General features: G+C 50.6%; 1 protein-coding gene across 1 annotated transcript in view; it reads left to right on the top strand.

The window, feature by feature from the left end:
* Window positions 1-27522, top strand: part of LGR6 (leucine rich repeat containing G protein-coupled receptor 6) — a 195539-nt gene that overhangs the window by 79936 nt on the left and 88081 nt on the right. Inside the window, exons 5-6 of the mRNA XM_067531620.1 lie at window positions 5964-6035; window positions 19124-19195. Coding sequence (XP_067387721.1) covers window positions 5964-6035; window positions 19124-19195 — 144 coding nt within the window. The remainder of the gene's footprint in view (window positions 1-5963; window positions 6036-19123; window positions 19196-27522) is intronic.

Here is a 27522-nt window from a genome sequence, read left to right as displayed (position 1 = left end):
CATCAATGGCTATTAGCCAGAAGAGCAGGGATGCAAAAACATGCTCTGAAGCATCCCTAGCGCCTGTTTACCAGAAGCTGGGGTGGATGACAAGGGATGGGTCACTTGATGATGACCTGTTCTGTTCATTCCCTCTGAAGCACCTGGCATTGGCCACTGCTGGAAGACAGGATACGGGGCTAGATGGACCCTTGGTCTGACCCAGTGTGGCTGGTCTTATGTTATGTTGGTGTTTTATAGGCATCACAGCCAAGGAGAGCTTTGAGAAGTGTTTTGAAAGAGGCGAATTAATTAGCTTTGTGGATGTTTCTGGGGGGCACCTCCCGAGTGTGAGGGGCAGCCTGGGGGAAAGCACAAAGGTGGTTCTTTGAAAACGTAACGAGTGAGTGATGGAGGTTGGCATCACGGGTCTATCAAAAGGCAGGAGTCGATATCTGGATGCTGAAAGGAGGGACAGTAGGTGGGTGGCGATAGGCTGTGATTCCCAGACAGATCAGTGCCTATGGGAAGGTTCCCATGAATCTCTGGGTGGCAATGTTCCAAGTGTCACTTGGCTGCGCCACAAACAGCTTCAGGGAGCGAGCCGGCCCCTCAGAAAACTCCTGCCACCCCTCTACCTGCCCTTCTCCACCTCTCTCAACAGCAGCCACTGTGGCAAAGCCCTCCCCTTCCTCCTGACCCTGATCTACAATGCGGGGAGCTCCGCTGTCTCCAGCGGAGTCACTTCGGATTGATAAAGGAGAGCAGAGTTGACCTTTGCCCCAGTGCTAAACACACCAGCTAGAGGAGGGGTGTCCGAGGTCTGGAGCTGGAGTGGAGATAGTCCTGGCTCTCTCTTCTTGGGCTGGGCTGACACCCCCTCATAGACTCATAGCTTTAAGGTCAGAAGGGACCAACGTGATCATCTAATCTGACCTCCTGCACATTGCAGGCTGCAGAACCTCACCCCCCGCCCAGAGCAACTTCCCTTGCCTATCTGCGCCACCGTGGGGGCAAATTCCCCAGCTCAGCTCTCACGGGGAAGCTGGAAATACGGTTTCAGTCTCCCGTGGAGAAGGGGGGGACTGTAATGCCGGGGGGAGAGAGGGCAGCCGTCCCGAAGTAGCCGCCATTGTCAGCATCGCCGTGAGAGTCCTTGTCTTCCCCTCTAAATTAAAGCAACGGAGAGAGACTCCGTCTGATTGAACGTCACGGTATTTTGGCTTCCAACGATGCATTTAATGGAAGAAATCTGCCTGCCAGGTGGGTGACTTTCACGAGAGCCTGGGAGTGAAGGGGGCAGGGAGGAGGCTGCTGATTGACAACAAGCGTGGGAAGGCAGCACCGTAGCACAGGGGGATGATTGTGTCTCAGGTGTGCAGGGCTAAATGGCCTGAGAGGCTAACGGCATGGAACAGCACACCAATGCGGATGCCTGTGTTGACAGTCACAGGGGTGGAGCCATCCCCCCCCCCCTCCCCAGATTTATACACCTCCCCCAAGCTCTCCTCTGATCTCAGGGTGGATAGGATAAAACACTGCCTGCTGGGGTGGGCGGCTTCTTCCTGAGGAACCTTGCATACTCTCACCCCTACCCTGTTCATTGTTCCTTGCTGCTGAGTGCAACGTGTGCAATTGTCTACCTGGCCCTCATCTGGAAGAGAAGGGACTGCAGGGCCCTGCCCTCTGGGTCACCATGCTAGGGCATTTGGCCTGGTGGGGCACTGTCCAGGAGGAGGCAGCACACCAATATCTACACCCACGCTCGCACATGGGCACACGTAAGCCCACACCTGTGTGCACACACAGGCCGACCAGTGTGCGCATGGACACAAAAACACCTACCCTTCCGTACACCTGCACCCACACGCATGCAAGTACACTCAACACCTCTGCGTGCGCACACGCAGAACAGCACACCTGCAGATGCATGCACGGCCATCCGCATGCACAAAAACACATGCAGATGTACATGTACAAGTACCTAAACACACAGTCGAATAAGGGCTGCCCGCACATGCCTGCACACATGTGAAACAGTCTAGCCCATTGTGACTTTCTGCAGAACCTCAACTGCAGAGCCAGGTATCCCAAGGGTGCAAAGTGGAAATGTCCTCTTTCGTTCATTGGAGGCTTCCCCCGCCCCCGGTCCATTTCAGAGCTGCCTTCTGTCTGTCCCTGGCTCGTGTCTGGTACATTCAAATCTACCTGGGAACTGGATGCTGTTTGAGTGGCCCCTGTTCCCCATGCATCCTCTATTTGCCCGCAGGGAATCTTCAAGATGCCTCTTGCTTGGGCCTGATTGCTCCCTCCAGACCACGGGAGCTCCCTAAGCAGGAACCAGCATCACCCCTTTGGCTTTGTGCGGTGGGTTTTAAAGTAGCCAGAGGCTGCATCTCTGGAGGGTCCCTCCCACCCTCTCCAAGGTGAGCGCTCCATAGTCTCATCTCCCAGGCATCCTCTCCCCACGTGGAAATCGGCAATCAAAGGGAGCAATTACACTGAATCGCACTCCCCCGATGACAAATAGCCCGGCTTGCCAGATTGCATACCACAGAGAGGCAGGTTCCAACCTGCTCCCGCACATTAAAGAGACGACCCTGTGCTATTTATGCTGTTGGAGGCCTAATTATGGGAGCCATTTTCCCTGGATTCCAGCCGGGGGAGAAAGACTGAGTGAGTGAGCGAGTGCGTGAGTGCTGGCCCCGACACACGTGAACAGGGCCAGCGGTGAGTGTGCGTGCCGGGGTGTGATCCCAGAAGCTTCTGAAAGCCGACAGTTTGTAGCCTTTTACAAAACACTCGCTGCACCGTACTCCGCAACTTCTGAACTGAATCCATCGATTCGTGCTGAACTCCTGCCCAATTCACATCCAAGCCTTTATAAATGGAACTGGATTTCTTGCTGGTTTTTAATTCCCAAGTCCCCTATTGTACCTATACCTACCCACAGGCATTGGTGGGTGTCTCATGCCTGACAGGATTTCTCAGGTTCTCCCGATGGCCTCCATCCCCATCCAGCTGGTGGCACCACTGCCAGGGGTGTGCTGCCGTCTCTTGTGAGTCTCATGGGATTTCGTGTGAAAGCCCCACCTCCTGGAGTCAGGTGAATAAATGGGGCTGTCAGGTTTCATTAAAAATAAAAGTGAGGTTCTAGACCTTGTGGTTGTGAAACGGAGCTTGAAAATGTGACTGCACAGATTGACTTAAAAATCATGAGATTTAAAAAAAATAATCTCCATGATTTTGTGGGGGGACCCTGCTCGTGATTTTTGAATGCATGGAGTTGGTGATGCTTGATCTAGTGTGCTGGTATCAGGCACCGGAAAGTGATCCGGAGAAGACAAATGCATTCCATCTTGAGGAAGAGACAGGGCTTTGTAGTCAAGGTGTTGGGTTTAGGCTCAGGAGATCTGGCTTCAGTTCCTGGCTCTGCGACAGATGCCCGATGTGATCTTGGGAAGGTCACATGACCTCTTTCTGCTTGAGTCACCATCTGTAGAAGTGAGAGTAACCATTAGAACTGCTTGGGCAATGGAGCAGAGGAGTGGGAGCAGGGTCTACGTAAATTTAGACTTTCCGTCAAAAAACCAAAAGGCCAAAATCCATATGAACAGAGTCATAGAGTTCAAGGTGAGAAGGGACCACCAGCTCATCCTGTCTGCCCTCCTGTATATCACAGGCCACCCCCACTCATCCCACCCCCACTGCAAGCCCCACAACCAGAATTAGCCCAAAGTTTTACAGCCCTCAAAAGACTAAACTATTGAGTGCCACAGACAAAGAACAGGAGGGACTGAGGTGCCATCAGCGCCAGAGGTCCCGGCACCGGCAGAGAATTGATTAAGTGAACTATACCCAGATGGAGCCTCTTTGAATCTTACTAAGACCTTGGCCTCACTGACAGCTTGTGGCAGTTAGTTCCACAGGCCCATACGCATTGTGCGGAAAAAAGGGTTTCTTTTTATTGGCTTTGAATTCAACATCTTTTCATTTCATTTCATGTCCCCTCGTTCCTGGGTTGTGAGAGCAGAAGTACCTGACCTCCCTTGTACAGACCCAGGGCCCAAGCATTATTTTTTCAGGCCCTGTACAAACTTTTAACACTGGCTCCCTCCCATAATGGGGGTAATGAGGGTTGCAGCCTGGGCTGGGCCCCAGTAGTGTACCCTTTTCCCCCCCATGTGGGGGCCCTGTGCAGACCATTTGCTGCTTTATATTCCTTTACCATGCCCCCTTTCATTCACCTCTTCACTGAGATAACAACTCAGTCATTACAGTCCCTCCCCATGTGAGAATTTTCCCTGCCTGGATCATTCTTGTCACCTGTCTTTGAACCCCCTCTGACTCTAAGAACATAAGAACAGCTACGCTGGGTCAGACCGATGGTCCGTCTAGCTCTGTATCCTGGCTTCCGGCAGTGGCTGGTGCCAGATACTTCAGAGGAAATCAACAGAACAGGGCAATTATTGAGTGATCCAGCCCATCGTCCACCTAGTCCCAGTTTCTGGCAGTCAGAGGCTTTGGGAAACACAGAGCATGGGGTTGCATCCCTGACCATCCTGGCTAATAGCCGTTGATGGACCTATCCTCCATGTTGTTGTCTGGGTTTTTTTTAACCCAGTTATACTTTTGGCCTTCACAACATCCCTGGCACCAAATTCCACAGGTTGATTATGCCTTGTGCGTAGAAGTACTTCCTTATGATTGGTTTAAGTCTGCTGCCTGTTCATTTCATTGAGCGACTCCTGGTTCTTACATTAGGTGAAGGGGCAAATAGCACTTCCGTATTCACTTTCTCCACATCATTCCTGATTTCACAGACCTCTATCACATCCCCCTTCTCTTTGCTAAGCTGAACAGCCCCAGTCTTTTTAATCTCTCCTCATATGGAAGCTGTTGCATACCCCTAATCATTTTTGTTGCCCTTCTATGCACCTTTTCCAATTCTAATATATCGCTTTTTGAGATGGGGTGTCCAGAGCTGTGCACAGTATTCCAGTATGAGTGTATCGTGGATTTATGTAGTGGCATTATATTTTCTGTATTAGTCTCCATCTTGTTGCTTATTCATCCGAAGTATCCTTCCTCCCTGAGCCAATAGCAACGGGTCTGATCCAGGGCACCCAAACCCTCCTAAGCTCTGGAGGAGCTGGGAGCTGACTGTGAACTCACGGCTGTGCCCAGTGCTTTGATATCGATGGTGATAAAGAGATTAGAAAAATGACCCCCATTAGCAGGGGTTTGAGAGACTGACCTATGGGGAAAGTGTGAAACCTGTGCAGTTTGGCTAAGTGGTGGGGACACGATAACAGGCTGCATGTGGCCAAAAGATGCCAGCCAGGGTAGCGAGGGTGGCAACAGAGGGGGAAATAATCCCATTCATAATGAGTAAGGGACATCCCTTCCAGGCTGGGGACCAAGTAGCGGTACCACCATGGTCTGTGGGGTCTATATCCTTGTGAAGGGGGGTCGTTCCCCCACTGCTCTGCCATCACTACCAGCTTTTAGGCCAGCAAAGCAAGGCTTCTCCTTACCGTCACTGTGAGTGGGTATCTTTATGGAAGAAAAAGAGTCAAGGCCTCTTCCAAGGGCAAGCACAAACCTAATTTCCTCCCTCCTGCCTTAGTAGCACAGTGTCCTCTCCCGGTGGGGCGTGGAATGGCCCCAGCCATGGGTCATCACTGAGGACTGAGTTTGGGTCCTTCCCTGCTAAAAGCATGGGCCTTTCACAGCTGAGCTAAAGAAGTGACACCAGTAGCCAGCAGTAGTAGTAGAAGTCCATTATCCCCTTACGTGGGTCAGCCACTAGAGGGTAACATTCAGGAGTGGAGTACATGAGCACGAGTCTTCCGTTCAGCATTCAGTCATATCCATGGTCTCCTCCTAAGTTGTAGCATGAGATGCCAGTTGTTAAGTGTCCTCTGCCAAAGCACCAGCAATTACAGAAATGTTGACGTGACGCTGGCTCCTCTTTTCTGCAGGCGCCTCTCTGGAAACCAGCTCTCCCAGCTCCCAGGAGAAGCCTTTTCTGGTCTCTACAGCCTGAAGATCCTGTAAGTACCCCGTTTCTCTATGACGCTCTTACAGCATCGTTGTCCCGGGGGACACACATGACATGGGACTTTGATCTGTTCAGAGGCAGCTGCCAAGCCAGAAGGCATCCAATTACCAGTTTCTGACTCTGCTCAGGTTAAAGTGCCAAGCAAAATGATCCTGTGGTAGTTCTAGACTCTGTCCTGCTGCTGGTTACAGCTACGGTTGTCAGCAGCATTTTCAGTTTGTTCTGCAGGATTGTACAAGGATAGAGAGATTCCCCTGGGGTGAGTCCAGGCTGAAGGAAACTTTCTGGGCTCTCCATTTTATACCCTGGCTGTGGGGAACTTTTGACTTAGTTGGTTGTTTCTTCTGACCCCACTTGCACTGTTCAGAGAGGTAAGGTGACGCAATGGTTAGAGCAGTAGCCTGGGCTGTGGGAGAACCTGGCTCAAGTCCTTGTGACTTTGTGTAGAGTAGACTGCCATGCTGCAGCTCAGCTCCATGATGCGTGCCTCTGGATCATGATACTGCATGGGAGCCAGCGACAGGCCTAATCGTGAAGTCGTAACGCAGGGAATTTTTCCCGAGTAACCTCTGTGTCAGATGCTTGTGTGGTTTATCTGCACTTTGTAAATTCCCCTCCCTCACTGGCAGGTTCTCTTACCCACTCCCTAGCTCCGCATCCTGCCTACTCCCAGTTATCATGGCTACCTCCTACCTGGCCTTGTCTTCCAGGGAGTGATCCCTAAGCAGCATCTTTCTGGGACAAGACACCCTTCTTCCCCCAACCACAGTGCATCCTCAAGACCCAGAAAATCCCAGCTGGGTCTCATTGTGGCATTCAGTCAAGCCCTTCCAACAGGGAAGGTGGTGTGGGGCCAGGGATGGCCCAGTGGGCACAGACATATGAAGGGTAGAGGTTACCAAATTCACCGGGGGGGATGCATCACTGCAGACACAGGGTGCCCCCAGATCTGAATCTGCTCAACTTTTTGCTGCTCCGAGACGGTCCAACACAGTCTCTGCTCAGATATCCAGCCACCAGTCCCTCTCTCCCTCTCTTTCCAAACATTTTTTAACAACTCTCCTGCAATAAACATTTCACCCCAGAGGCGATGTTTTGAACTCCACCGCAATGTGAAATTGTCGTCGCCGGCACAGTTTTTACAAAGCGAGCAGGTACAAACCTGCTCCCAGGATTAGAGAGTGCAGCCCTGTTTACTAGGTCTTCTGAAGATGTAAAGTATGAATCCTGCCCTAAATCTCTGGGCTTAGCAATCAGATGCTTCTTTATCCATAGGCTGCATTAGGCAACGTATCAAAGGAACTGAGGAAAAACCGCAGCTCACCCACCCAATTTCAACAAGGGGAACTTTCTACTCAGGGAACTCGTGGGTTTTGAAAGCCTCTTTTGATCAGTTGAATATTTGAGTGACTCCCAGCCAGCTGCCGCTGCAGAATGTAGGAAGGATGTGTTACTCCCAAAGTCTGCACAGCGCCCCCTGAAGGCCAATAGTGCGGCAGCTCTGCCTCTCCAGAGACCAGAGCAGTCTGTGCGACACAGTCTGTCTCAGTCACCCTGTGCGCATCCAGCCTAGGGCTTCGCCAGTGCAGTGGCATCCCTTGGGCATAGAGGCAAGGAAGGCAAATGCACGTGGGGCTGGAGTCTCCAACGTCTCACTCCAAGGCTGCCGTCTGCATCGCTGTATTCCTCTGCCATTGAGGGAGGGAGAGAAGGCAAAGGCCAGCCCTTCGTGCCGAGATTGGCTGTTTCTCCTGCTAGGATCCCTCCCCTCCTTATGGAACAACTCTCAGGGCCAACTCACAGCCCAAGCCCAGCATGTATCCAGGTGGGGCTCTGCTTTGCAGTGCCCAGGCCAGCCCCACATCCTGTCCCAATTGCAGGGGGACTCCAGGCTTGACCTGGCCCAGGCAGCCCCACACAACTTGAAAGGCCTGGGGCCATTCAGTCTCCCCTGCAGCCCGAAAGGGGGCACTGACAATCTGAAGGTGCTTCCTGTAGACCAAGGCTTTCTGTACCTTTGGCTCCATGCCCCTCTCCCCACCCCCCCAAATCCAGCACTGACAAGATCACCCCCCACGCGACAATGTCTGCCGAGCACCTCCTCCCTCCCTCAGCTGTGGGGCGTAGCACCTGTGGCACACAAGACACACCCTTAGGCCCTGCTTTGGTCACTGGGGCTGCAGGCCTGGATGGAGGGAAGATGTTTATGGAAGGCTTGGGTCTGGCTGGGAGGCAGATGTCCCTTGTGGGGGAAGGGGAAAAGGCTAAGTGGCTCCACCAGACCCACCCTCGCCCCCCACTGAGGGTGAGTCCAGGCTCAAGGAACCTTTCCAGGACCTTAGTTTCAAACCCTGCTGGATGTGGGGAGCTTTAGGCTTATTTGTGCTGGCCCAACTTCTACTATTCAGAGAGGAAAGATGGCCCAGTGGTTAGAGCAATAGCTGGGGATGTGAGAGACCAGCGTTCAAATCCCTGGTCTGCCATGGACTCCCCATGTGAGCTCAGGTAAGTCACTTAGCCTCTCTGTGCCTCAGTTCTCCGTCTCTGCAATGGGGGTGGTAGCATGTGTGCATTCAAGAGTAAATATGGTAAAGATTATGAGGTGCTCAGATACTGTGGTAACAGGGTGCTCATTTAAATACCACAGGTACATCAGTCAGCTGGGGGACAAGTGCCCTGCGTGGGTGGAGCTCACTTGACCTGTCTTCCCACCTTTCAACTGTAAAATACCAGGAACATTGGGGCCTTTTTAACACTTTGCATAAGGCTCCCCTGGAAAATGGGACTGGTGTGATTGCACATAGCTGTGTTGTGATTGTAGCGTAGAGATGCACCCATGTCATTACAGCCCACCATGATTACAATATGTCATATGGGCAGAACCATGCAGAGGTTTGGGGACCCAGGGCAAAATCTGAAACTAACGCCCCATGCCAAAGAAATTAGTACTGAGCGGAGTCCTGAGGAGAGGAGGCGTGGTTGGAAAGTGAATCTGCCCTACACTCACCCTGCAGTGGAATCTCCTGTCACCCTGGGTCCGGCATTGCAACCTGGTACATGGAGTTGCAGTACAACTCCGGTTTGTGCCAGATGGCAATGCCCCTCACTCAGATTTGGCCCAGCCACCCCTCCATCATGATGGGGCAGTCAGGCTAACCCTGAAAAGCGCCGAGACCCCGTGCACCAAGTCGCAATGTCACTTGGTTTGGGGACCCAATGGGGGAAAACTGTCCTACGTGACATTCTCATAAGCAAACTAGGGAAATGTGGTCTAGATGACACTACTAAGATGGGTGCACATACTCAAAGTGTAGTTATCAGTGGTTTGCTGTCAAACTGGGAGGATGTATCTAGCAGGGTCCCTGCAGGGGTCAGTCCTGGATCTACTACTATTCAATATTTTCATTAATGACTTGGAAAATGGAGTGGAGAGTATGCTTATAAAATGTGCAGATGACACCAAGATGGGAGGAGTTGCAAGCACTTTGGAGGATAGGATTAGAATTTAGGGAGGAAATATCAAATGCACAACTATAAAATGCACAATAACTGGCTAGGTGGTAATACTGAAAAGGACCTGAGGGCTATCGTAGATCACAAAAAGAATATGTGTCAACAATGTGATGTAGTTGCAAAAAAGGCTAATATCATTCTGGGATGTATTAACAGGAATGTCACGTGTAGGACACAGGAGGTAATTGTCCTGCTGTACTTGGCACTGGGGAAGACGCAGTTGGAGTACTGTGTCCGGTTCTGGATGCCACACTGTGAAGAAAAAGGTGGACAAACTGGAGAGAGTCCAGAGGAGAGCAACAAAAATGCTAAAAGGTTTAGAAAACCTGACCTGTGAGGAAAGGTTCAAAAAAATGGAGCATGTTTAGTTTTGAGAAAAGGAGTGGGGATGTGATAACAGTCTTCAAATATGTTATGGGCTGTTATAAAGAGGACGGGATCAATTGTTCTCCATGATCGCTGAAAGTAGGACAAGAAGTAATGGGCTTAATCTGCAGCAAGGGAGATTTAGGTTAGATATTAGGGAAAACATTCTAACTCTAAGGGTAGTTAAGATCTGGAATAGCTTCTAGCGATGGTTGCGGAATCCCCATCATTAGAAGTTTTTAAGACCAGGTTGGACAAACACCTGTCCAGGATGGTCCAGGTTTATTGGTCCTGCCTCAGCACGAGGGCTGGACTAGATGACCTCTCGAGGTCCCTTCCAGCCCTACATTTCTATGATTTGTAATTCCAAGACCAGAAGGGAGCACTGTGATCGTCTAGTTTGATCCCCTGGTAACACAGGCCAGAGAACTTTCCCAGAATAATCCCTAGAGCAGGGCTTTTAGAAAAACGTCCCATCTTGATTTAAAAATTGTCACTGAAGGAGACTCTACTGCGACCCTGGATAACTTGTTCCAGTGGCTAGTTGTTCTCACTGTTCAGAATTTACACATTATTTCCAGTCTGAATTTTTCTAGCTTGAACCTCGAGTCATTGCATCATGTTCTGACTTCCTTTGCTAGACTGATTAAAGTATTTGCTCCCCATTTAGGTACTTACAGACTAATCAAGTCACCCATGAACCTTCTCTTCATTCAGCTAAATAGATAGTTGCTCCTTGGATCTATCACTATAAGGCAGATTTTCTAATCCTTTAATCATTCTCATGGCTCTTCTCCGAACCCTCTCCAATTTATCAACACCCTTCTTGAATTGTGGACACCAGAACCAGACACAGTATTTCAGCAACAGTCGCACCAGTTTCAAATAATCTCTCTCCTACTCGAGATACCCCTGCTTATGTAGCCAAGGATCACATTGGCCCTCCCTCAGCGTCGCACTGGGAGCTCATGCACAGTTGCTTGTCCGCCACAACCCCCAGATCTTTCTCCATCCCTGCTCTCCCGGACGCAGTCACCCATTCTCTAGATGTGGTTTGTGTTTCTTTTTCCTAGATGTATACAATCACATTTAGCCATTTTAAAATGCAGATGGTTTGCTTGTGTTCAGCATACTAAGCGATCCAGATTGCTCTGTATCGGTGCCCTGTCCTCTTCATCATTTACCACTGTCTCCATTTTTGTGTCATCTGCAAACTTTATCAGTGATGATTTTATGTTTTCTTCCAGGTCATTAATAAAAATGTTAAATAGCGTAGGGCCAAGAACCGATCTCGGTGTGATCCCTTTGGAAATACACACACTCCATGATGATTCTCCATTTACAGATACATTTTGAGACCTATCAGTTATCCAGCTATTAATTTAATGTGCTAATTAATATCTTTCTAGTTTTTAATCAAATGTCGTGCGATATATCAAGTTGAAGTATAGTATCAGCACTATTATCTTTATCAACCAAACTTGTAATATAATAGCAGTAATTCTGCTATATCCACAAGTGCACTTGAATCTGTGCCACAGTGGGACATGGGCTCAGACCTGTACCCCGGGCGAGTCCGCAGACCTGCATCCTGAGAGGCTTCTGGAACATGTCAGAAGGCTTTGTGTGTGGACGGTAGCAGAGTTTGGGCTTAAACCTGAGTCTGAGTCTGGGTTTAATGCAGTGTAGACACACCGCTGCTGTACGGCATCTACTGCGATGGGGCCACAATCTTGGCAAGGGTTGCTAAACACATCTGGGAGAGTAGGTATCAATTTTGCCATTTTACTGATGGAGAAACTGAGGCACAGAGGGCCGGAAAAAAAAGATTTATGTGCGGGGGGATTGATTATCACACATTTGCTTACTGTGAGGTTCTTAGACCTTCCTTTGAAGCTGATCACTGTCAGAGACACAAGATGGGGCTAGCTGAACCTCAGGGCTGATCCAGGATGGCAGTTCCTATGTCCCCATGAAGTGATTTGCCCAGGGTCACACAATGAGTCCGTGGCAGAGCTGTGAATAGAACTCCAGAGCGCCAATGCCGATCACTCGTTCCAACCATTAGAGCCCTTAGCTCCCGCTGCCACCTGCTCCCTGCATCGTTCTGTGTCACGGCCTCCTACCAAGAAGCCTATTCTGAGCCAGCTACTCCGACCCTTGGCTGAGATGTCCCAGAGAACAGTGCCACTAAAGAGGACAGCAAGTGAGGCAATCCCAAACCCAAAAGGACGAAGGAATCACATCATTGGGGTATTGGACCATGTTCAGTATTTGTGGAGTCATTTGCACATGTACAAAGTTGGTGTGAAAAGGCTTCACTTTAATCAGGTAGCTTTCACACCTGTCCCATCAGACAATGCCTTGGCCTTGGTTATACATGGCTTTGTCACCTCCCAGCTAGACTACATACAGTGCAACATATCTGGGCAGGAAATCGTCAGGAAATTAACTGGTTCAGAACTCTGCAGCCCGTCTCCTCAGCGAGGTGGGCCGCCCTAAGCACACCACACCTGTCCTCCACGGTCTGTGCGGGCTTCCCATAGAATATCGAGTCAAGTTCAAGCTCTCAGTCCTTGTCTTCCAGACATACAACGGCCCAGATCCAGGGTATCCAAAAGATTGTGAAAAGCTCTGGGATAATGATAGTGGTCAAGCATTCCGCTGCCCAGGCTCAGCAGAACTTTCTATCACAAGAGAAAAACTCATCCCAGCAGGAGACAGAGCTTTCAAGAGGGCCGGACGCCAACTGTGGAACAGTCCTTCACAGGAAATTAGGACCTTCACAAACCTCACTGCCTTCTCTCCAAGGCCAGGCACAGGTGTCCATCCGACCTTCTGTGATATAAACACATGCATCCAGGAGGTGATACCCAGAGATTGAATTTGCAGGGTTTGTGGGACAGCAACTATCAAAGGACATAAGATGACCTGGCAGATGAGATATCCAAGGGCACCAGCAATCAAGGGGCAATAGCTATCCCAGGGCATGCGTTGCCTTACAAATACTTTAATGTGTGCAGTTGTTTGAGATGAATTTCATTCTGTTTGGTGTATTGAAAACTATTGAAATTGTAGGCTGTCACTTTAAATGCTCAGCATTTTTTCCTTGTCCTGCTTGCGAGGTAGGGGGCTATTTAGGGAAGCATGTAATCTGGGCTCAGCAACTGAGCAGCAGCAATTAGTTCTCCAGACAGGCAGTCTTGGGTAAGAGGGTGAGTTGCACCTCACTGCCTTCGTGAGCAGCCTGCTTTGTCTCTCTCTGGTTTTGGGTTCTTGTGTGTTATTGGTCTGAATTCTGAGAAATAAAGTAGCGTTACATTGTCATCTTCCAGCCAGAGGATTTTGATCTCACTTCTCTGCATGCTGTGAAAATGAAAAGATGTCTCTTTGCCAGGTCTCTTGACTGGCATGCAGGTAGTGCCAGCTTCCCTCCCCTCTATCTACTCAGTGCTCCCAGCCATCGTGCTTCAGCAAGCTCACAGAAGAGCTCGGCCTCCATTCACCCCAGTTTTTGTGATGGTGGCTTTGCAGTGTGGACATTTGTCCCCTAGGAACAGGCTGGAGACCCTATCATTTCACACAGCCAGCCCCCTATCAGTGACAAGCAGCTTTCGGTCTCGACTGGGTTCTAACAGGTGAGCAACTCAGTAGGAAGCAGGCTACACATCCTCTCGCATCAGCGTAGAGCAGGAGCGACTCCACTAAAGTCCATGGGGCTGATTCTCCACTGGCTGGTGTCACGAGGGGTCACTTGGCCAACTGCAAAGTGGATGCACCATGCTCCCGCAGGGCCAGGTTCACCCAGACACACTGGCTGCTGTGTGGCACTTGAGGTGGGGTTTGCCGCATTGCATTGTGGGAGCAGCGCAGCGCCCCCTGGTGCATCTGGCTTGTGGCGCTTTGTGCAGTGATGAGGTGCCTGGTGGGGGAAGACTGGCTTCAGCAGAGTTACTCCCGCTTTACAGCGACCTGGGCAAAGAATCAAGCCCCTAGTCAGTCAGCAGGGGAGAATCCTCAGCCATCAGACACCCTCTGTCCCACCTGTGGGGGGAGGGGGGTCTGATTCTCATTTATGCCGCTCTGCAGTGTAAAGGGACCTTCCCCTTTGTCAGTGAGAATCAGGTCCTTATTTATATGGCAGTGACGGAATTTATTTCTGCCCAGCACTATTCCCACAGGAGCGGCCCTGGCCGCGCTGGTCTGTAGCGAGCATGCAGTTACAAGCCGAGCGGGCAGGGGAAAGGGGGGCAGTCCTCTCTCGGTGCAGTGGGGAGAGAGGCGCACGCGGGGGTGCAGTGGACACACTTGGGGGTGAACAACTGAGTACAGAGAAGCGCAAGGCGTAGGATGGGAGTGTGGGTTAATGGGGGGAGAGGGGTAGGAGTTGTCGAGAGGGGATTCAGAAGGTGTCAGGGAGTCAGACACAGGAGGCTGCTCACAGGCGGGGGCAGCGTGGGAGGACATTCCTGTTATTAAATGAACAGCTTTCCCCAGAAGGCAGGGGGAGAAGCATGAATCAATGCTCTCTCTTTAAATAGCAGCCCCCCTTGTGCCTGGAGTGGTAGGTGAGCCGCCCTTGATCTCTTCTCTCTCCCTTTCATCTTGCTCAATCATTAAAAACAATAAAGGGAACGTGCGGAGACATTAACAAAAGAAGGTGTGGATCAGCCCCACAAACCTATCATACTTTCCCCCTTCTCTGGCCCCACAGTACGCACGCCCTGGGCTGCCCGGAGACCTCGCTGGCTTGCATACAGCTCGCTGTGCACAGGTGTCCTAATGGGAGATGGGTACCATGCTGTCCGCTGGCCCTTGCAGGAGTTATGGGGACCCCTAGTGGTGATGCTGGACAAGTCAGGGAGCTGGATAAGCCAGAGAGGACCACAGCGTCTGTCTGTGTCCATCAGTCTCAGTTGAGAATCCAAGTGCTGTCTCTTCTCCATGTCACCGCCCCTGCAGTACAGACTGTGGTGAAGTTTGAAGGGGGGGCGCACCCCCTGTATTTACACCAGAGATCAGTTTGGTCCTAGGAGTGTATAATGGCACTGGGGCCAACCCACGCTAAGTGGAGCGCGCACCCCCCAGGGGATGGAACAGCTGGATCAGCGGGGGTTCCACTCAGCCCAGTGAGAGCCATGGTAGTCAGGCAGGGAGCAGCTAGCTCCAAAAGCAGCAGTGGATTGAGGCCGCTGGACCCAGCTGCTGCCGAGGTCTGAGCCCTGCTATCCTGCTGCCTTCCTTAGTGCCTTCCCTTCCCTGGGCCATGTTCCCCCATGTGGAAAATGGGGGTAAAACCAACCTGAACTGCAGTTAGCCAGGCTTAGTACAATTAAGAGGGGATGCTCATGTTCAAATCCCAGGCTAGGAACTGGAGTTGTGAGCTCTTGGAATTGCCACTTGGAAATACCCCTAGAGCAGGCTGGAGGCCATCCACCGAGCAGATCAGGTCAGGGGCAGAAAGCATTTAAACAGCTACTGGGCGGCGGCATTCCCAGGCCCAACCAGCAGGTGAATTCTGGGGAGAGGAAGGATGTCCCAATGGTTAGGGTGCTAGTCTGGGCACCAGAGACCAGGGTTTAATTTTCACTATCTTGGGCAAGTCACTTTGCATCTCTGTGACTCAGAGTCTGTACATGAGGAGGATACTGACTTGCTCTGTAAAGCATTTTGAGAACTATGGCTGAAAAGCACTGGATAAGAGCGAGGTGTGTGAGGATAAATACGGTAAAGATTCTGCGCTGGATAAGAACAAGGTGTGTGAGGATAAATACGGTAAAGATCCTGAGATGCCCGGATGCTACAGTGATGGGGGCCCAAGAAGTACTTAAAATAGATAGAAGTGGGGGAGAGGTTGCCCAAGATGCTGGGGATTCAGCAGCTGCCTGTTCCGTGTAGCCCCCTTCTGCCATGCCATCCTGGTCCCCAGGCCGTGAGTTCTCTTCCCTCCCGCAGGCAGCGGTTCGGGGATCACGCCATGCCTTTTCGTTTGAACCCAAGGCAGTTTGCATTCCATAATGCACACATTCAAAGGAGCTCAGCAAGCAAGGAGAGCACCCCCATCGGCATGTCTGCCTGCCTGCAGCTGGGCTGGCCGGGAGCCAGTGGGCAAAGGCGGTTCGAGCTCTGACCGTGCTTCCTGCGCAGTTCTACTCTGAATGTGTCATCACAGGCTCCCGTGTTCACCTCCCAGTGACTCCAGAGCAAACAGGCTTAGCTGACAGCAAAAGCAGGCTCCTTCTTCTTCGAGTGATGGTCCCTATATGTATTCCAAATGCGGGTGCGCATGTGCCGGAGCCGGAAATTTTTTCAGCAGCAGCGTCCGTTGACCCTCACGGTCATCTTAAGTTGCCACATCCTTCATGTGAGATTATAAGAGGCGGTGCTTCTCACCGGTCCTTATCGCTATCCCTGTCCCTATCCCTCTACTCCGGGACCTCAACCTCATGCTGTCTGCCCTCACCTGTCATCCACTTGAACCATTGACTGCTTGTACAGAAAATGCTGCAGCAGAACTTTCAGGCAAGGAGATGCTATTGCAGAGCATGACAAGTGAGGAATGACGGGGCCGAGGGAGCCCATGACCAGCTGTATATGGCCTCACTGGCATGTGAGCTTGGCACCATTCAGGATGAAATGTTAAGGGACCAGGGACCTTGATTTTTCTGGGAGTTAGGCACCTAATACCTTTGAGGCTCTGAACCCAAGACTTTTCAGACTGAAGCGAACATGGGGCTGAAAGTTTTGACTCTGCAATGAGGGATGAAAAGAAAGTGGGACAGTGAGATTTGTTTCAACACATACCGTAGCTGTGCCATGTGTCACATCAATGTTACGACCACAGAATACAACAGAGAAACTACATAAAAACAAATCCGCTCACTGGAAGGTTGCAGCATAACTCTGCTGTATTTCTTAGAATTCAGAAAGGTAACACACAAGAACCAAAACACAGAGAGAGAGAAAACAGGCTGCTCTAAATCAGAGCACCTCACCTTACTCTAGGCTGGCTATCTGCTGGCTGATTGCTGTCAGTAATAGATGGCAGGCTTCATTACAGAGCCGCTAGCCTGCAAATGTCCATGAACGCAACAGAGAGCTTACCTGAGCGACCACAAAGATGCTGAGCTGCACAACTCACGTGAGCAGAAAGGCAGCCAGCGCTTTGTTTAGTGATCCCCTCACACCAGAATCATCGTGCAAGCCAAAGTTTCAGCCCGCTTGCCACCAGGTTGGTTCCAGGGGCAGGTGAGCAAGGTGGCTGCCCTGTGGGGCCAGTTTCGAAGGCTCTTGTGACTCAGGGGACATGTACGTTGCAGAAAAAGCCCTGAACCACAGCAGCGAGCCCAGGTCTACAGATTCAGGCTCGCGCTGCGGCAGCTACAAATAGCCGTGTAGACGTTCCCACTCAGGCTGGTGCTGGGCTCTGAGATCCGCCCACCTCACCATGCCTGAGTGCCAGCCTGCCCCGGAACATCTACACTGCTATTTTAGCCCCACAGTGCAAGACCCACGAGTCTGTAGACACAGCTGCTGAGGCTCGCTGCCGCTGGATTTTTTCTTTTTCTTTTTGCAGTGTAGATGTGCCCGCAGAGTTTACAGCCTTAAGAGCTGAGGCTAAATATACACAGTAGTCTCTGGAGCACCGCATGAGGGGGAAAGGCATTCCAGCTTGTGCCTGTTCCACTCTCTCCCACGCGATAGGGAGGATCTGTCTGACACGGGCCACGTAGTTCACTTCAGACTCGAAGTGACTTCCCTTCCACAGCGATTTGGGGTCGCCCCCCTGCCCTTTGCATGCCGAATATTATTTATTGCAGAAATAACGTCTTCTAAATGAGTCAGTGGCACAAACCTCGCAGCAAGTTTTTTGCCTAGATCATTGTGTGTGTAGGTGAGACCCGTCCTATTGCATACTGGGGTCCTGGGCTGATGAGAGCCGATAGAAAGCAGAGGGGCAGGGAGGGGACCCGTTTTGAAGGTGCAGTTAACCCGTGCTAAGAAACAGTCTCATCAGTTCAGCTAGAAGATGCTGCAATTCCAATAGCAGATCCTGGCACTTTAGCTACCAACACCTTTAGCTGCTACTTTGCACGCAGCACAGCTGAAGGACATGAAGGAAAAGTGGCTCTAAGCCACCTCCCTGTTCCCTTGATTCTGGGCTGGCCCAGGGGCTGGGACATAGAACAGCCTAAGGGCTACTGTAAGTTTCATGCCCATTGCAACGGGCCATAGGGAGCACCCTGCAGCTTGAGGATCTGGCATTCTGCCCCCTGCTCCTCCTGGCTGCTCTGTGTTCTCCTCTGGCTTTACACCAAGGCAAAGGTTCTGGCTCTTGCTTTCCTGGGCACTGGGGTTCACACTGAAAAGAGGGAAGGATTGCACAGAGGCACGTGACTTAGGTTGGCAGAGGAATTCCCCCCTTGCCCGCACACCCTCCCCCCATCCTGTTTAAGCCTGGCCTGCCAATGCACCACAAAAAACAGCCGGGAGAAGGTGGCCTAGGCTGCCCAGGCAGTGTTTACTTGTGTGAATGCAAATGACTGTCATTAACTGAAGAGGCTGTTTACTCAAAGCAGTGGGGACTGGCACTCCGCTCCCAATGTAAACAGCATCATTTACACTAAACACTCTAATTAGAGCCATTGTTCAACAGGAGAGTCTGCCTGGTCCAAAGCAGCTGTACCGGCCTCTCTCTAGCTCTTCTTCTTGCTTTATTCTTCCACTTCCTCTATTTTCCATCCCTCTGCTGATCATTTTCTCAGCCCTCTGGGCTTAAAGGGGCTGGATTCCGGTACCAGCCAGCAGCAGTGTAAATCGGAGTCGCTGCCGGTGTCATCACTTCCCTGCTCCATGCCTCAATTTACCCCTCTGTAAAATGGGGATGGTGATAATTCCGTGGCTGCAAATCCTGTTGAGCAGAGCGAGTGCGAGTATATCTCGCTGAGCTGGGAATTGCACCTCCCAACTCCAGGGTAGACACCGTGTTAGTGCTACTCTCCGCCTGGATGCCAAGTCACCTCTTTGCAGCCCACAAGGCTGTGTTTCGGGAACCCTGGGCACCCTGAACTTCGTTCCCTGTCCTCTCCAGCATTGGAGAGAGCGACCCTTTGGACGGGAGGCTTTGTGTCTCCAAGCCAGGGGAGTGGGGGTATCCTCCAGTGTGCTGTGTTTTTAAAGTCTTTTCTTCTCTAATTATAGGATGTTGCAGAACAACCAGCTGATCCGGATCCCTGCGGAGGCACTGAGGGATCTTCCAAACCTCCAGTCTCTGTAAGTCATTAAGGATCCACGCGGGGAGCTGCCGGGTTCCACAGGGCCGCTGGGTTTCGTTAATTCCCCTCTCTCTTCTGCCTTTTCTTTCCCCTCGTGAGTACTGCCCCTCGTTTTGTGGGGAAGGAGGGGACCTGTTGTGGCCAGACCGCTGTCCCACGAGGCTTGCTGGAATTAGACCTCCCCATGTGAAAAGGCCACTGTAGCTGGTGTGCGTTCCCCGGAGGACTGGAAAAAGACTCTCTATATGAAGCAAGCTATACCCTTAGTCCTGTGGTTATAGTCTAGCCTGGAGCAGCACAGAGACTAGTAGTTTTGAGTAGTGGACTCAGGCTTTGTTTGCATGCAGTAATTTCACTCTAGAGGCCTTGGGTGACTGCACTTACACTGGAATAAAGATGCTTTATACCCAGCTAGTGATTCCTATACAGGAAGGGGAATAAATTATACCAATATAAGGTGCTTTTATTCCAGTATATCTGCATCCACACTAGGGCTTGTACTGGTATGACTATATCAGTTAAATAAAAATCACTCCCCATAACTGAAATAGTTATACTAGTACAACTTTCAGGGGTGGCCCTGACCTCAGGGTCAGGACTGCAGGGTTGTATTCCTGACTCTGCCACTGAATTTAAGACGTCACTACTTGACAGCTGGTCTGATCTACACTAAAAATTTAGCTTGACCCAGCTATGTTGCTCAGGGGTGTGAAAAATCCACATAATCAAGCTGATCTAACCCCTGACGTAGACATTGTTAGGTCGACGGGAGAATTCTTCCGCTGACCTATCTACCGTCTCTTGGGGAGGTGGATTAACTACAGTGATGGGATAATGCCTCCCAGCAACATAGATCGTGTCCACATTAAAATACGGCAGCTGTGTCGCTGTAGCGTTTCAAGTATAGACAAACTCTTTTTAGCATGATGGGGTAATTTCCATGCATTTTTCACCTTGTAAAAACATTCTGCTTTCATTTCTTCCCCCCGGGTTGGTGACGAATCAGAGAGGTGAAAAGTGTGAAATTTCCCCACACAAAAGTGCTTTCAATGAGATCATTTTTAATGTTCCATGTTTTCCAACGGGTTTGTGGCTGGTGGCCATTGTCTGTATTGTTTAAACCAGACTGAGACTGTTAATTTTGTCAGCAGAGCTTTTAAGTGTTTATTGCGACAAGGAGTGGTTGCTCTACCTGACTTTGCCCACGATCACCCCCTTCCGCCCTCTGGCTCTCATTCCTTCCTCTCTGTCCCCCAAATCTGTAAAACGGGGGGAAACGCTTCCCACCTGCTGGAGGAGCTGTGAGGCTAACGTGCTGCGAGAGGCCTGGGCGGGAGGTGCGGTGTGTGAACTGTTCCACACCAATCCTACAGAAACAACAAGATTAAAGATTAGGCAGCAGGGGGTGGGGGCGGGACATGCCTGGCTCTTCTAGCCAAATCCCTTCTCGTGCCGCATCCGCCAGGGCAGCGCGCCAGGCCTGTCACACGCAGACCTCCGCTCAGCAGCGCACCACGGCCTGGCAGTGTTGGCTGGTATTTAGAGTTGGGAGCGGCCCTTGGGATTTCAGGTGTCAAAAACAAAAGGCCAGAGGTCTACCTGGAAGGCAGCGAGTGAGATCACTGCAGATGTTCCCCAAACGCCCCCGTACCTGGGCTCTACCGCTCTCCTTTCTTTGAGCTCAGTGCAGAGTTCCCAGGGAATGACCTGCTCTGCAGTGCGTGTGAGAGCCGGCTGCTGTGGTGCTCTGTCCCCCTCTTGTGGTGGCTGGGACACATAGATGTTGAAGAGCTTGCCTGGGCTAACAGAAAGGAGTCTGTTCAGAGGTGCCAGGTTCAATCCCCACTGCTGAAAACCCACCCAGCAGCGCAGCGTAACACATGCAAAGGATGCAGACAGCTCCAGGAGGCTGGCCAGCACAGCAACACAGGGACTTGTTTAAAGTTCAGAGGATACAGCCTGGCCGGTTTCCCAAGCATAGCAGCCTCAGACTGGGTCATTACTAGGACACGGTGCTTAGATGGATCTTGCAACGCCTATCTAGATAGCCGTCAGCATCCGAGCACTTCCCAGGACTAGAAGAATAAAAAAGCTATATTAATGGGTCAGTAGATTGCGCTGTTCCCTCCAAGCCAGCGTTGGACCAGTGCCCCATGTGCCCCGCTGTTGAATGTAAATTGGGGAAGATACATACCAGAAAGCATGTGGTCTTTAGAGATCACATTGCACTTTCCAGAAGAAGAGACTCAATAGCATCCTAGCAAGATTCCAAGGTGGGTCGTTACATTACAGTGATGTACATTCCCCCCTGGTCGGTTGGGCGTTGTTTGCTACCTGGGCTGCTGAAGAGCCGCCATGTTCCACTCCAGAGGTGGGAGAAACAACCTCTGTGGTACCCTCAGGGGAAGGTTGTGAGGCTTGGTGCGTTAGTGTTGGAAGTGCTTTGAGATTTGTAAGGCACTATTTCTTGTTAGGCTTCCATCGTAGAGTTGTGTTGGCTAGGAGTGAAATTCACCCCCGTGCAAAGGGCCAGCAACAAGTCTTAGTCCCCGTTTAAGTGCCCTCAACTCCAGTGAGCTTACATCCATTTACATCAGCTGGGAAAACTAATGTGTTGAGATGCACTGGAGGCTAAGGCTTGGAATAAAAAAGGGTGCTACTTATCAGAGCACGGTTAGGACTCGTTTCCCCAGGGCTGCAATAGCAGGGGCTGCTGGGACTCAAGATTTCTATGCGGTGGCCAGGCTATGAGTGGGGAAGCTTGCACGGTGCCTGCTTTCCCCCTATCCAGCTCTTGCCAGCCCTACATGCTCCTCACGTTCATGAGCACTAAAACTTCTCATGCCAAAAAAAATCGACACCCATGTGACAAGGTCTTACCTCCTCCGGGATCAGCCTGCCACTGCCTCAACTTCCCTCCTTCTCCAGCGAAACAAGCCACCTCCACTGGTGCTTGTGACATAGTCTTCCTTTCCGGGGTCTGGTCTATGGACAAAGAACAATAGTGGTCTCAAAAGAAGAAACTCTCATCCTCCTTCTCCAAACTCAGTAGCTCATTTCACTCCGAGGCACCTAATTCCCGCTGAAGGTTTGCTCCTGCCTCTCCGTGGCTCAGGAAGAAGATGTGTTGCAGGTAGTTTTGTGGTGTAGGACTGACCTGAGCTCACCTCACCCGGTGTACTGGCCACATCGGGTTTCATCCAGGTTCAGGCACAGCTCCGTAAAGCCATGAAGCGAGTCTCCACCAGCTGAGCCGATACTCGGGATTGCCTTCAGAGTTCCTGTGGGGCTGGTGGGATCCCCACGAAGCTGCTAGAGTTGCCCCTTTCTGACATCAGGATCGTATCTGGCTCAGTGGGATTCACACTGGATTGCCCCGTGCAAGCTTGGAGGGCTTTTCTGAAAGGCTAGGGGTGCGTCATCTGCTGGATCCCACTTGAAGCCAAGACTGGAAAAACACTGACTCGCTGACACTGCTGTGTCTTTTGCTCCTGGTGCAGCAGTGATAGTATGGAGCCCAGTGGAGTGCAAATTATCACGTTTACTTAACTACACACAACATGCCAGGCTTAGTTACATACACACATGGCTGCTCTGGCCGGATTTTGTCAGAATCTAAAATATAGAACACAGTGAGCGCCACTAGAAGCTCACAGACTATTTAAAGGGATACATATTACCCTCTTCCTGTATACCACACTCAGAAGGAAAAGACGTGCAATCTCATCCTCTGTGTGCGCCCATGGGTGTGTGCAGCAATTTTCCTTCTAAATCCAAGATTATTACGAAAATACCTGTCTGTAATGACCTCCCCATTCTCATTAAATTCCATTAGACAAGTGGCCATCAGAATATATTGCGTCTGATTTGAGAGAGATGAAAGGTTGTGGAGTAAACAGTATTCCCCTGTAGCAAACTTCATTGTGTTTTAGATATAAAGTTAAGCTGATTTGCTCAGGTTTCATTGCTTCTGCCAATACATCTTTGAATGCAAGTAACTGGCCTCTGGCCACGAGTCTCTCACTTCTAGCCATGTCTCCATAGAGACAGCCATTTCTGAAGAAGAGAGGCAGATCTGTTAGAGATTTTTTTTCTCTTCATCTTCAAGTATCTGTGAGTAATTTTCCACACATTTATGAGTCTCAGATGTATTTATTACCAGCATAATAGCCAGATTGGAACATCCATATATCATTGAAGCATGGCTTCCAAGCATTATAAGTTGGGGTATGTGAGACCTTGCATGTTCGCCTTGCCCAGAGCTTCTGGTCTTTCCATTCAGAAATGGGAAAGGATTTTATGGCACTTCATGACTGTTCAACCTGAGTTATGGGGGTTGTATGGCACTTCATAGGATATTAACTGACTACCGTGCCATCAGGGAACACACCATAAAGCATGGTAAGCTGATAGGGCTTGCAGACTGGAGCAAACTTGAGTGTGGGGGCTGGGAGGATGGACATTTGTCCCGTACCAAAAACGATGGTGCGCTGTTTGTTTTGCAGCTTTGTATGTTAGAACAAAAATCCCCTGCAGTCCGGGTAAGCATCTGTGTTAGTGACATCACCATCTCTTGCCACAGCAGCCATTGTAAAATCACAACGCACCGACTCCTCTGCGAGTGGAGTTACGCAGAGAGGGACAAAACTCGTGTATAAACATCCTCGGAGGCCTCTTTAAAATGCCGAAGAACGGTAGGGTTAGAGACCAGCCTGCCTCACAGTGGATTTGACTGGCTTGGGGTTTTTTGCATGAGATCCGGCTCTTGGCTTCTCCTGACTCTTGCAAATATTATTTATTGGGAAATTACTCAGGAATTGTTGAAGGGCCACCCTGCTTTCTGCAAATGTAGTCAAGGCGGTGCCCCATTGGCTGGATTGTTGGATGACCAATTGTTTTGCCTATGTTTGCTGTTTAGTTTGATTCATGCTCCGTGACCAGTCATCTAAATCACATGGTTTTGTTTCTGCTCTCTGTTGGGTAGCTGGAAATGTTTAAACAGGAAAATAAAAGATAACAATTAGGGAAACTCTCTTGTTCATTCATAAATTCCCTTCTTCTCATTTCCTTGTGTATGTTCGCATGGAGGCCAGTTGCTCCCCAAACAAAATGCCATGATGCAAATACAAACGGATGAACACAAGTGAACTGCCCAGCCATGTGGAGTTCAAACGAACGCTCGTGGATGCCCCTTTGCCACATGTGTCCTTAGGACTCAGCACTGAACTGAAACGAAAGGTCCTAGCTACGTTTGGGACCCCACTGAACATAAGAACAGAGGGCACGTGAAGGGAGACTGACTGAATTTGGATTCAGGCATGTTTTGGAGAGCTGGGGTGGAAAGCAGAGGGGCCTCTGTGCATGCTGTATGGGGGGTGAAGGAGTTCCCATTGTCCTATTTCTTCCCCCTTTTTTTAGATGCACTCTTAGTTTTTGGAGCATGACATTTCCAATAAGGTGACCTAGCTCCCTCCTGCAAAATGCAGTGCAATCAATCCCGATAGGGAAAGCAACGCCGGCAGGCTTTCAAGTCTTGCAGTGTGAATCTCAGTGCAATGGGCTGTAGCAATAGAGAGCCATGCGCCTCTGGGGTCTGCAGAGTGTGCGTGCATCTGTATCGCTCTGCCTCCCGCTGAGAGCTGATCATTTTAGCAGAAGCATCCTGCTAGTCCAAGGCTTGAGAAAATACCAACCTTTAATTACTCCGAGGGGGGTGCAGAAGGAATGTAGCAGCCAAAGCAGTTAAGAGGAGGGGGTAAGAAGTGGCCCCCAACCTATTTTAACCTAAACCTTCTCACACTGTCTTCCAGCTGCTCAGCATGAAGGTTACCCCCATCTTAGACTGCCTGACGTGCGTAGTGGGTGTTGTTAGGTCTAGGAAAGCCAGACTCCCTGCACACATCACTCCTGCAGTCAGACTGTAGGCTGGCATCCCACTCCAGGAGATGCTAGGTTTTATTTATTGTGCATCACTCAGCTGAGGTTGCATGTAGTTTAGGAGCAGGCAGAGCCTGTCCGGGCGCCACCTTGTGATACACAACTCATGACTGATCCCTGCTGGGTGTTTCTTTGCTGTGGGTGTTAATCTGCTTGATCCTCTCTATGCTATGCCATGGGGACAAGCTGGCCTGAGGGAGCGGGTGTCATAACCAGTGCAAGATATGGAGACAAAGATTTTCCTCCTGCCTACAGCCATCCTGCACTGGGTGCTCCTGCTGCCTGCCTGGTGTTAGACTCCCGCTGCACTGTTCACCTGCTTACCCTTCTTTCTCTATCCTTCCCCTGCTGGGTGCCTGGTTTTACCCTTCCACTGCCATGGGCCCCTGCTGATTTTTGACTCACCTGTTTGAAATTTCCAGGGGGGTGGTTTTAAAGCTGCCTCCCACAGGAGCAAATGTACCTTGTTCCCCCCACCGCATCTGTCCCTCCATCCCACCGACACCATAACCCCCGCAGCCCCCCATGTCCTGAGATCATTGGAACACCCCTGATTATAAGTTCCAGGAATCTACAGCCACGACTATTGACTCACAGACAGAGGTGCTCGGTTTTAGAATCTACCGCTACAGGGAGCAGAAAGTATAAAGAGCTATGGGGAGCTGTCAGCAAAGAAGTCCCTAGAAGAAGAGTAGCCAAACAAATGGAAAGAGGATTTCGGATTTAAATAGAAATGAAAATCTAGAGCCTTAGGAAATGGCACAGCTGCCTGCTTTGGAGGGGCTGCTTCTCACGGGGGCTCGCTCTGCCTGTTGTGTCCAATCTGACGCCCAATGGGAGGGATTAGAGATAAGAGCACGTACACCTGATGGCAACATCTGGACAAAGCAGAACAGGTGCCAGCCCCTTATGTAATGTTCCAGTCCAGTTGTGATCGCCTGGCAGGGTGTCCGGTTACCAGCGGTTTGTAGGTGCGGTAGCTGAATGCCATGTGTACTCTGGAACAGTCGTGTGTCAGTCTAATTAACGACTCTGCGGTTTGCGAGCTCTTACCTAAAGCAGATGGGCATTGCGTCTGTTCCTCTGCCAGATGAAAGGAATCCAAGGAGTTTCAAAGCAAGCAGGTGCTATAAATTATAATTACTGGGCTTGCAGAAGGAGAGCGAGAGAAAGAGGGAAAAGAGCCATGGTGGATTAAAAGATCTAGATAAACTCTTGGTTTTTCTCCCGCAAATGGTCGTAGAAAGTGACAGGAATGGCCGGGCTTCTCTGCAAAGCCGCACTATGGCAAGGTGCTTAGAAGGCAGCTGGCTGATTCCACGGTGGGTGTTGCCTCGGATGGTCTTGCATCAGTTAGATATGCCAGGAAGGGAGTCTGTGCTCCCCCAGCACGGGCTGCTATTCAGCACTCTGCAGGGAGTCACAGCCACTTTCCGTGTCTGGTTTTGAGTCCATGGGCTCCTGGAAGCAGGAGACTTGGAAGGGCCACTGTGCAAGCTCCTCCAGAGTAGCTGCTGTCATTCAGTCCTGCCGTGGTAGACCTTGGCCATCTCCACAGTAGGCCCTAACAGCCATGCTGAGCTCTGTCCAGCCAGAGAAGGTAGCAACATAGGCCTCACTAGAGTGATATCATCGAAGATTGAACTAGGACCCCAGGAGGAAAGAAGGGACTATTTTAATTCCTAGGCCTCTCTGAATCGTTTGGGTTGGAAGGGATTTCAAACATTCCCTCTTCTGGCTCAGGGGCAGGATTGGCTTCACAATCCCTCAGGTATGCAGACAATGCAGTCCAATGGTGAGGGAGCCGGAGACTCAGAAGGGGACCCTGGGAGCTACTTTTCCCCATGCAGGGGATAAGGAATGCCCATTCAAGTTTATCTGGCACTTTATACAGCCTCAATGACCATAACAGATCATAACAGCCATGTCATTTTGTAGCTGGGGAACTGGCACAGAGAGACAACGTGACTTGCCACAGCTGGGATTTGAACCTAGGACTTGTAAGCGCTAGGCTAGTATCTCACCACCAGCCATCGTACAAGTCCATACTGGGGCTACCTCTGCCGTTTACTTTGTGGGGGTCCATGGGCAAGTTGCTTCCCCCATCTGTGCCTGAAGTACCAGCCCCTCTTTAAAACAGGGGTAATCTCACACACACATGCACAGGGAGGGTGTGAATTTAATTACTTGTGTGATGCGTGGTGAGCATCTCAGATGAAAAGGCAAAGTCGTGTTGTTATCCCTGCTGGATAGCATCAGGTTTGACCGTGAACGTTTCCATTGAGGGTCCTTTTATAACCATCCTTGGCTTCTCATTCCACTGCTGGATTTGACAACTTGTATCCTAGTATTAAACCTGAATGTCTTTCCTCTTGACATTACCATATA

This window comes from Emydura macquarii, unplaced genomic scaffold (genome assembly GCF_026122565.2).
Source record: "Emydura macquarii macquarii isolate MOO-44397 ecotype Brisbane River unplaced genomic scaffold, CSIRO-AGI_Emac_v2 contig_3220, whole genome shotgun sequence".
NCBI lineage: Eukaryota > Metazoa > Chordata > Testudines > Chelidae > Emydura > Emydura macquarii.
This window is presented reverse-complemented; position numbering and strand designations above follow the sequence as displayed.